The sequence below is a fragment of the Sciurus vulgaris genome (genome assembly GCF_902686455.1).
Source record: "Sciurus vulgaris genome assembly, chromosome: 6".
Taxonomy (NCBI): Eukaryota; Metazoa; Chordata; class Mammalia; order Rodentia; family Sciuridae; genus Sciurus; species Sciurus vulgaris.
Genome location: NC_136466.1, coordinates 80,685,596 through 80,697,532, shown reverse-complemented (window position 1 = coordinate 80,697,532; position 11,937 = coordinate 80,685,596). Strand labels below are relative to the sequence as shown.

Here is an 11,937-nt window from a genome sequence, read left to right as displayed (position 1 = left end):
TCCAAAGCTAATGTTTGTCTTAGAATGTTTGTTTATCTCCATTTTTAAAATCCTTAAATCCATTATTTTAAATGTGTCTCTTTTTAAAGACATATTGAGTGTCTCTTTTTAAAGACATATTGTTAGTTTTTAGGTTTGGGGTATTTCTGAGTAACTACTCTTACTTAATAATTTGAAGATTTTAGAAGAAAATATTACAGTTAATTGTGTTTTCTTAATTTAGTTGTTACAATATATTATTATAGACTGTAACTATGTACAATGCAGTTTTCTTCCAATATATATGCGAATTTAAGTTTTAGTTCTTTGTAAATCAAAAAAATCTGCAATTTTACTCCTAAATGTCAATTCCCTGATACAGTGACTTAACAAATGACATTCTTTAGGCCAATGACATCTTTATATCAATGTCCCATCATGAGACTTGCAGAACATATGCAGGTATGAGTTTTTTTTTTTAACCCCATTGTATTTTCTGTCTCAATATTTTTGCCAGACATTCTGGGAATTAGTCTAAATGCATTGATTTTATTTATCATTAAGATCTTTACTTACATTTTCAAGATTTATACAATTCAAAGCCTTTCTAATTCTGTAAATGCATTCAGCATTGAAGCACATTTTCCTATATTGTATATTCCTTATACCAATTTTCTTTTTGTTCTTATTTTAGTTAAGTGAATTTAATCCAGGTTTTTGTTTATTTTTAAGGTAGTTTCATGATTTCTGTATTTCCTGAGTCTAAAACTTCCTATTATATAATACTGGAATGACAAATTGTCTGATGTTAATATTCTTACTGCATACATGTTTTCTCTTTCCCAACCATTATTAGACACTATATCATGGTGATCAGATATTAAATATTTTTGAAATATGTAATCAGAAACCCAATAAGTATCCTTCTTATAAACCAAGCTAACTTTATGCTTTATATGCTAGACACATTCCTTTCTGACACCCAAATTTCAATAATTTTTCAGAAAATCACTGTTCATTTTTTTAATTACTTTTAGTTATACATAACATTAGGATTCATTTGGACATAATTACAAAAGCATAAAACATAATTTTCTCTAATTACATCCCCAGTACTTCCCCTTTCTCTCCCTTCCCTCCCTGTTCCCTTTCCCCTACTCTATTGATCTTCCTGCTATTTACTTACAGTTTTTTTTTAAACTAGTGTCTTGTGGATATACATAATTGTGAGATTCACTGTGATATTTTGTTTGTTTGTGATTTTCAGTTTTTGTTTTGTTTCATTATTTTGGTGCTGAGGATCAAACCAGGCTTTTCAAATGCTAGGCAAGTGCACTACTGCTGCAAAACTTCCCAAGCTCTTCAGGATGTCACTTAGGTTTGAATATTAATCATTCATTGGTCCTTGTTCTGAGACTGAAGGTTGACCCCCCCCAACCATCCTTTTATAAGGATATCAATATTTAGATGAAGTTTGCTAATGTATTGTTAGGGTAATTGCGTTTTCATTAATTCTCTTTTGTCTTTCCTTTTTATTATTATTGTATCATTATTGGCTACTGAATATTAATCTTAGTGGTGCTCTACCACCAAGCCAGACCCTCTGCCCTTTTTCTATGTCTATTGTGAGAGAGTCTCACTAAATTGCAGAGGTCGACCTTTTTGATCCTTCTGCCACAGCCTCCCAAGTAGCTGGGATTACAGGTGTTCACCACCACTCCCAGTTAATTTTCTTTCCCTTTAATTGCAGATTTTTAAATTAAGATTCAATTTGTCTTAGAAAATATTTAGGATATTCTTTCTTTTTTATAATTTCTGAAGAATTTTCTGTTCATTTAGAATTATATTTTCATTAAATAAGTTGTAGAATCCACCAATGAAACCACTAAGCTTTATATTTTTATAAGGAAAGATTTTAATTGCAAACTTATTATAGCATTTGTAGGACTACTTCTATTTTTGTCATTATATAACTTTTGGTTTGAAATCTCTTCCTTCTTCTTCAAAATATTAAAGTAAAATATACTTCAAGTACCAAATTGTGTATCATATCCTTTAAGCACTTTTCATCATGATAAAAATAAACCATATTTTCAGCATTAGACCCTCTTTGTTCTTAATTCTGAAGTTCCTAAAGTGGTTTTTGTTATAAAATATTTTTCAATTTTGTTGAAAATGAATTTTGAGGTTGTTTCTAGTATCAAATTCATTTGAATAAAACTTTTATACAGACTTGTGTATGTCTTTTTATATAAATATGCATAAAATTCAGTATACACCTCAGAAAGAAATTTCTGGAATAAGGTATATAAATACAGTTAACCTGGTAAATAATCCCAGATTTTTGGTCTGACCATATACTCACCATTTTAAAGTGAAGTATTATGTCTATTTACTTTATATACCAATATAAACATTGATAAAACTGTTTTAATATGCCATATTTAAATTTATTTTTCTTTAATTCTTTTTTTGGGGGGGGGTTCCTCTTTCTTTACTGGACACTTTGTAGATGTCACACAGGTCTAAAATTTACACTGTTAAATAGTTATTTAAAAATGGACCAGGACCAAAGCCCTGGTCCAGAGCTCCAAATCAGAAGCAAAAGGAACAGGGGCGGTGGGCTGGGGGTAATCCTCCAACATCACCAAAACCCAGAAAATGAGGCTCTTAAAGCTCCTTCACGCGCCCAACCCAGGGCGTGGCCCTTGGGCTAACCCTGGGGTACCTCTGGCTGCATATCTCTTAGGGCAATATAACCAGCAACAGGCTGGAGGGAAGAGCCAGCCAAGTCCAGACATGGATAGATGTAACTGGAAGGAGGATGGGAAACGGACAGGTACTGTCCAGCTGTAGTAAGGTAACAGTGCAGCGAAGGCAGGCTGAGATGGGAAGAGGCTGGGGGCAGTATTGCAGCAATGCGGGAGTGCAGCCCCAGGGTCCTGTCCTGAGTGGCGGTCAGGTGACAGCTGGCAGTCCCCAGGTGGCGCTCCTGACCCAAGTGGGCCAAGGGCTCACACATTGCGGGTCCTCTTGGTGAGCTGGGGCTCCTCGTCTACCAGCTTGGACTTGAGGTGCTCCTTGTAGGCCAGGATGTCTCCAGGCCACTTGGTGATTGTCTGTTTCTCACAGACCCAGATTTCCTGTGCAACCTGCTGAATGAGTCTGAAGTCATGGCTGACTAGCATCATACCACCCTCAAACTCGTTGATGGCATCTGCCAGGGCGTCAATGGTCTCAATGTCCAGATGATTGGTGGGCTCGTCCAGGAAAAGCATGTGGGGGTTCTGCCAGGCCAGCCAAGCTACACACACTCGGCACTTTTGCCCATCTGACAGGTTCCAGATCGGGCTCACCTGCTGTTTTCCAGTGAGGCCGTATCGCCCAATGATCTTCCTCATTTCCTCCTTCTCTTTGATCTCTGGGTAGCACTTCATCATATACTCCAAAGGGGAGAGATCTAAATACAGCTGCTCCTGTAAATGCTGATGGTATCGCCCTATCTTGACATGAGAATGCTTCTGGATCATCCCATCTGTGGGTAGTAGCTCTCCAGTTAGCAGCTTCAAAAGAGTTGACTTCCCAGCTCCGTTGGGCCCTACCAGAGTCACTCGTGTGTCAAGGTCAATACCAAATTCTAGATTATTGTAGATGCAAGGCCCATCTTTTGTATACTTGAAGCTCACGTCCTGCACCATAATGACAGGTGGAGGGATCTTGCCACAGGGTGGGAAATAAAATGACAGTGTCTTATCGCTCACAACCCTTTCCGTCAGTCCTGATGCCATCATTTTCTGTAGTGTCTTTTCCTTGCTCTGGGCCTGTCGGGCCAGCTTGGCACTGCCATGACCAAACCTAGCATTGTAGTTCTTCATGTGTGCAATCTGATCTTGCTCCCAGTGAAACCTCTTCATCTGGTTCTCCTCCAGCTCCAGTCGTGTCTTCACATACTGATCATAATTACCCGTATAGTACTTCAGTTTCTTGTTGTGCATATGGATGATATTGGTACAGACACCATTCAGGAAATCTTGGGAATGGGACACCAGGACCAGGATGCGCTTAAAAGTCTTCAGTTCTTCTTCCAACCACACACAGGCGTCTAGGTCCAAGTGATTGGTGGGCTCATCCAGGAGCAGCATAAAGGGCTGAATAAAGAGGGCTCTGGCAAGGGCAACCCTCATCCTCCAGCCCCCACTGAAGTCTTTTAGCTTCCTGCGCTGCATGGCAGGTGTAAAACCCAGTCTGTGCAAGATCCGTGAGGCCTGCATCTCTGCCTTGTCAGCATCCAGCTCCTCCAGGCGCTCATAGAGTTCCATGAACTTCTCGCACTCCGCATCCTCATGAGCCAGCTGTTCAGCCTCCCTCTCCAGCATGGCCCGCTCTGTGTCCACTTCCATCACACACTGCAAGGGTGTCCTGTCACTAGGGGGCATCTCTCGAGTCAGATGGTAGATATCGATATGCTCAGGGATGGGCACTTCACGTTTCCCAATAGCAGAAAGCAGCATGGACTTTCCTATTCCATTTAAGCTGATGAGGCCATAACCACGGCCTGAGTTTAATTCCAGTTTGGTGTCACTGAGCAGCTCTTGACCATGAAAGGTAAACGAGAGGTTGATAATGTGGACATCAGTACTATTGGGGTGAGAGGCCAGGACACCAGTGACGGCTCGAGCAGCAGCTTTCTTCATTTCAAAGTCCTCTAGCTCCTTGGTCAGTAAATCCACTTCTGTGGTCTCTCTGCCATTGGCCTCATTTTTCTCCTCTGCTGCCTGTGGTTCTGTCACAGCATCTCCGTTTTCTTCATGTCCCTTTCTGGGCCGCTGTCGAGCTTTGGCAGCTTCCTTCTTTTTGGCAGCCTTCTTCTTGGCCAGGTCAGAGGGCATGGTGCTGAACCAGAGGGGTAGGTTACTGTTCTTTCAGGGAGTCGGGCCTCGCCGCTCGGCCTCTGTCGCAACAGAGCTGCTCCTTGAGCTCCTCCGCGTGCGGCCGGCTCTCCAGCCAATCACGGCCGCCTTTAATTCTTCTTTGTTTAAATAACTTGAGCACTTATATTGGCATAGATCCAAACATACCTTCTTATTATTTGTGATATTTCATATGTCTTGTAAACCTCACAATATTTTTTCATTTATTTTGACTAAAAGAATCTCAAAAAATAAAAATGTATATTTGTTTTCATAATACTTTCTGATAGTTTTTATTGACTGTTTAATCGGACTTATGCACTATAATTTCTTTTCAGCTTAAAGGCAATTTTTAGATTTCCTTGAAATGAAGGTTTGCTAAAGAAATTTTTTCAATAATGTTCTTTGAGAGAATCTTCATTTAAAATTTCTTCGTGGAGATTGGTTGATACAGAATTCCCCCTGAATAGTTTTCTTTTTCTATACTTCTGCAATTTAAAGATAATATTCTTTTGTTTTCTTTTCTTCATTTCTTTCCTGATAAGTAATGTGGTTAACATTTATATTCTTGTTCTTTTTATGTCGGGTGTCTTTTACTTTGAAGAGTATTTAATTGTTTTCCTTTTATTTTGTTTTTATGTGATGTGCTTTGGTGTGACTGCTATAGCTTTCGTGGTATTTGTACTGTAGTATTAGCTAAGGTTGGTTGATTGGATTCCTTTTGGGGGGTAGGGGTGACAGGAATTGAACTCAGGAGCACTCAACCACTGAGCCACATCCCCAGCCCTATTTTATATTTTATTTAGAGACAGGATCTTACTGAGTTGCTCAGTGCCTCGCCCTTGCTGAGGCTGGCTTTGAACTCTCCATCCTTCAGTCTCAGCCTCCTGAGCTGCTGGGATTACAGAGAGCACCACCATGCCTGGCTGGTTTGTTGAATTCTGTTGGAGAAGTTTCCACAGTTTGGGAGAGTTTCCATCCTTTCTAAATTTATCTTCTATTCATTCTCTCTCTCCTGCTGTTTGGGAACTCAATTGTACATGTTTTATATCATTAGTTATTAACCAAACATCTCAAATACATATTTCTGCATTCTTCACGTTCTTCTTGATATTTCATTTTTACATTTTCTATTCACCATTTGTTCATTTGAATATAATTCCCTCTAAAGATTGACTTTACTAAGTCCAAAATAATTTTCATTTCATATTTTATAGTTTGCAAAATAATATAATTTTATATTATAGATTCCTTTCTTTTTCATTGAACTTATTTTCTACTCCCCTCCTTTTGTGTCATCTGCTAATGGCTCATGAATATTGTCAATATTTTGCACTATATGTATTTATCAATTGTTATTTTGAAATATTTTTCCAATAATTCCAAACTTGAGTCCATCTCCAAGTCGACTTTACATTGAACACTTCTTCTCTTGGTCATTTGATTTATGTTAATATTTATTTATAGAAGAACATACTTCTTATTGTGGAGAGTAAGTAGATTGTGTGGGTGACTTAATTATTTAATTTTACTGTGTCAGGACTTTAACTTCTAGTTTAATGCAGTTAACTACTGTTGGTTTCAAACTTTTCCTTCAGTCATGGTTGGGATCTGAGCAATGACAGAGATCTCTTTAGTGATTTCCATTTACCTGCAATATTTTATTGGTATTGGGAAATTTTCTTTGCTCTAGAGATCTGCCTTGGTCTTTCTGCACACTGGGAGATCTCCATCTCTGCCTTTATTGCCATTGCCATCTAATAGCTAATTTATTGCACTTGATGCAAATTATTTAGGAATGTGTAGATTATGATAATTTTATGTTTGCAAGTTAATAATTGGCCTGCCACAATTACCTGGACATTGGAAGAAGATGAGAGATTACTGGATCAGAGACAGAATTTATTACTCCAAGACAGCAGTGAAATAACTTCATGTTCACACTGAATTCCTTTTCCCATCAAGACTTACGGCAATGAGATGGGGAACCCAGCTAGATGCTACATATACTATAGTTATGCATCACAACAAAAGAACCTTGAGTTTAGGAAACCTAAATCTTTATAATGGGCTTTAACCAAATGTATGACTTTCCTCCAAGGGATAATTTAGCTTTCTTTCACATTGTAAAAGAACTTTGACATTCTTGTTAAGCTACAGACAGCTATCCCTACTTTCCAATGCTATTTGTTTTAAAATAGTCCTGAAATACAAACAATAATCGATGCTGGAGAGAATGTGGAGAAAAGGTCACAATTTTACACTATTGTGGGGGATTGTGAATTAGTAAATCATTTTGAAAATTAGTATGGTAGTTCCTCAAAAGACTAGGAATGGAACCACCATGTGACCCAGATATAACACTCCTTGGTATTTATCCTGAATAATTTATTTATTTATTTATTTTATTGTTCGTTCTACTTAGTTATACATGACTGCAGAATGCAGTTTGACTCATTGTACACAAATGGAGTTGACTTTTCATTTCTCTGGTTGTACATGATGTAGAGTCACACCATTTGTGCAATCACACATGTACACAGGGTAATGATGTCAGTCTCATTCCACCATCTTTTAAGAATTTAAGTCATAATGCTACAGTGATACATGTATGTCCATGTTTATAGCAGCACAATTTATACTTGTCAAACTATGGGACCAGCCTAGGTTTCCATCAACAGATAAATGTATAAAGAAAAATATGGTATATATACACAGTGGAGTTTTATTAACCATTAAAAAACTATGTCATTTTCAGGAAAAGGGATGGAACTAGAGACCAATATGTTAAGTGAAATAAATCAAACTCAGAAGATAAAATGTTATGTTTTCTCTTACATGTGGAATCTAGAGAGGAAAAAAGAAATCAAAGTAATCAAAGTAGAAAAAAAGAAATCAAAGTAGAGGAAAGGGACCAAAGGGTGGATGGTCAAGAAGGAGTGGAAAACTGCTGGAGAGTGACACTGACCAAATTATATTGTTATATTTTGTGCATGTACGAATGTGTAACAACAAATCTCGTCAATACATTTTTTATTGTACAATAAAAAATGGTCTTAAAAAGTTAATGCAAGGGCTGGAATTGTTGTTCAGTGGTAGAGTACTTGCCTGACATGTGCAAGGCACTGGGTTTGATACGCAAAACTGCATATAAATAAATAACTAAAATAAAAGATCCATTGACAACTAAAAACAAAATTTCAAAAAGAAAAATTTAAAGTAGAACAAATGTTTGCTTGTGCATCTGATCATAGGACATGTGAAAAAAAGAAGAAACCCATGGATTCATGACTCCCAACAAAAACCTTAATTGTTTGTGGAAAACATTTCTTACCTTCTCTGACCTGATCTTAGGCTTCAATGTTCCACTGCTTTGTACATAGGCAGGAACTCATTTACCACAAAAGGTGATTTTTTTCTTTTTCTCCTTACTTGCTCTGCTTCCATTTTGACATACCATCTGCCATCTCCATTTATTGAGGAATAATCCTTTGGAAACACTAGCAATTAAGCTAAGGACTGATCTGTCACTGTGATTGCTTGGGATTTTTTTTTTTTTTTTTTTTTTTTTTTTATCATGGTAGTCCCAACATTAATGGTTTGGTTCATGTCTCCTTACCCTTATGTACTTTTATTATCCTAATTTCCCAGTAATAGTTTACTTTGCCCTTGAACTTATATTTATAATTTTTGCTGAACAAAACTAAATGTGATTGCTGAAAAGTTCACTGTTATCCCATAGTTGATTTAACACCCTAAAATGAAAGCTACTCGAGTATCCAATGAGAGTCATATTTTCCATAGGCTCAACTAATATGTGTTCCACTTCCTCTCATCATTCCTATAGGGCTGAAGAGTTGTGGGTTTTATCCATTCTGAAAGGAGAAGCTACTTTTTCCAGACACCTAGAACACTTTTTAATTTACTTTAATTTTATTATTATTGTTTTAATATTGTCAGCTCTCTAATAGGTCCACAGTAGCTGTGATTTTTGTACCATGTTTTTTTTGGTCTTTGTTTAAGGTTGATAGTAAGGGTTCTTATAACATTTTATATCCTAGTCAGAAGTAGAAAACTCACCTACCTCCCTCTTTTTTTAAATAAATAGATCAATGTAATCATGATTACTTTCTGGTCTTTTTCCTCTATTTTCCCATTAAATTGGGGGAAAAGTCTTGGAATATGGGTTTTTTGGTTTGTTTTGAACCAGTGAATTTCAGAGAGCCTCTTCTTAGTTTCCTACTAAATCCTTAAAGACATATGGAAAGAATTAATCAGATTTTTGGGGAATTCTTCCAAGCAATTGTTTCTTTTCCCAGTTCTGCTTTAAAAGTTGTTAGTTGAGTTTTGCAGTGTCTCTTTCATTCAGTAGAGGACATGTCTAAATTTACTGTTGGTAGTATTTTTATTAGTTTGAGAGTTCCTGATATTTTCCTTGATCTAGGTTTTATTTTCTATGTTTGTATTTTAATTTCTTCGGACTTTGTACAAAGACAGATTTTATATACTGGCTTCATTTCTCTATTTGAATCCTGAAATTAATAATCTTTTTTTTTAAAGAAAACAGAATTCATTATATAACCCACATGATTTTATATGTGTGCTTATCTGTGTGTAGAAGTTACTCAAATGCACATTCTTAAGTAGGCAACCTAATGTCTTTATACTTCAGTGAGACACATAACTTTTGCTCTCCTTTCTTAGACTAAAGATAGCCTAATCGCACTGTGACAAGTAACTACAATTACCCAAAACACAAGTGATAATCACTTTGAATAATATTATAAAACATCATGTAGGCAACTAGGAATGCCTGCCATATCTTCTAAGAATCTTTATCTGAAATAATAAGATAGGTGCCTCTTAGTTCATTAAACATTTGTTAGATAAAATAGTTCAAATGTCAGATTCCCTTTTCTGCAACATTAAAAGTAATCAAACATAAAAATCAATGTTTTAAAACTAATTTTCACAAATTAGCATATCTGTCTTAAAGAGAATTGAAAAAGTGGAAAAGAAATAACAGGATTTCATATTTATAATTCAGAGTAACAGTGTTCAACCATGCTACATCCAATCTCTTCTCCAAGCCACCTCACCACTTGTGTATTATCATAGGTTTATTTAATAACTTTGGAGGATAAAAAATCTAATTTTGTATAAACCTTTACTATGAGCCACTAAATGTATTAGCATATATTAATTCATTGGATTTTCACAATAACTCTAAGAAGTTGTTTTCCATAGGGAATGTTTAAAAATATATATTAGCAACTTTATAAATGAAGAACATCAAGCACATAATATTTAAATAGGAGTTTTAGGTTAGATAATAAGCAAATACAAAGTGAGTTATATAAGATAAATGCTATGGAAAATTAAAATAAGATCATGTTCTAGTTATCCATTCCCATTAAGAGAAATATACTAAGAATCTGATTTAAAGATGTGTAGTTATTTAGTTACATTGAGTAATTAATTGTTTGGAATCCTAAATGAAGATGTGTAGAATTCTATTGCTAAAGCTTCTGATAAACTGTGAGTTTCATTTTTTTTTTTAATTTCACAATTTCAACCAGAGAAGCCCACATCTCACTAAAAGTCTAATGGAAAGGACTTCAAGAGAACTATTTTAAGAACTTGATGTGTATTCCCTGCAATGTTAGAAAATTAGACAGCAGTGTGACTTCTGGATAGAAAATCTAAGGGCTGAGAATGGGCTAGTAGGTCACTCTTATGGCAAAGCAAAATAGAATGGTTGTTGACTTGAAATCAACCTGGATTACACAGTTCAAGGTCAAGTAACACTTGAACAGTGGACATCGTGGACTAACAGCTCAAGGCAATCATTTTGCCCTGTGTTTTTCTGGGCTACATACCTTCCAGAATTCCCACATCAAATGAGAAAAGAATACCTGCAACATCTGTGAGATGCAATTTTCTAGCTATTTCATAGTAACTTCAAATTTTATTTTATTTCACTTACAAAAATAAGGAAATGGCAGATTTTAACCGTAGCTAATTAATTCAAATAATCATGCTTTTAAAAAGTGAGAACTAGTCCTATAAAATCATCAAAAGTATCATTATCTTAACCAATATGATCCTATATTTTTAAACAATTTTTGTTCTGATACACTATCTAAACAACATTCCAAATCAGAATTATCAAATTAGAATTATCTAATATGCAAATTTGAGCTTTCTAAGAAGTAATTCTATTCAGATAAACAAATAAGTTATTCTAAATGATTAGATAAGCATTCCTTTTTTTTTTTTCCTTTTTGCAGTATAGGCAAGTGCTTTACCACTGAGCTTCACCTCCAGCCCTGGGTACACATTTCTAAGGTGTTAATCTCTGTATAATATTCTTTCATAAAACTTACAAATTATTTGGGCGACTCTTATAAATCATCAACTCATCAGTTTGATTTTGGAAATGGCGATAATCATAATGATATCCAAAAAGAGATACCAGATTTTTAAAGACTGTTTTCTTTGAAGGGCTAAAGATAAATATGGCAATTATGTATCTTTGTTTTCATTATGTTTATCCATCAAAGCAGTCAGTACATCAAACACCTTATTGCTCTGTACACACAGCACAGCATGAAGTGGATATTTGGCAACTTTTCAATTAACTTGGCCAATGTAGCAAACCAAACGAAGATAATTCAGATTTAAAGGAAAAAAGAAAGACACCCACACACACATACTTTTGAATTATGAGGTCAGGCTGTCTATATCAGTGACTAATTGAAAGCAGAAAATGACCACTTGTCAAAAATAGTTACTCAAAATTATTACGACTGATTAAACAGATCTCTCGTTTCCTAAATTATAACACAAGTTAAATTTCAATAGCTGTAAGGGTAACCCAAGGCAAGGTCTTTATAACAAAATAGATTTCTATTTCATGTTAAACAATAAGCACTCAGTCTTATTGTAATCAACTGATTTAAACGAGTAGTTCTAATATTATAATGACTAAGATAACCTATTATTGTGGGCAGTAAGAAGATAAAAATAAACCTTTATAAACTTCATT

General features: G+C 35.6%; 1 protein-coding gene across 1 annotated transcript; it reads right to left on the bottom strand.

Annotated features, from left to right (window-relative positions):
• Positions 1-2,639: 2,639 nt before the first annotated feature.
• On the bottom strand, positions 2,640-4,982 carry LOC306664771 (ATP-binding cassette sub-family F member 2-like). The gene has a single exon (XM_079145822.1). The coding sequence runs from the start codon at positions 4,866-4,868 to the stop codon at positions 2,994-2,996; it is 1,875 nt and encodes a 624-aa protein (XP_079001948.1). The 5' UTR covers positions 4,869-4,982; the 3' UTR covers positions 2,640-2,993.
• Between the last annotated feature and the right edge of the window lie 6,955 nt (positions 4,983-11,937).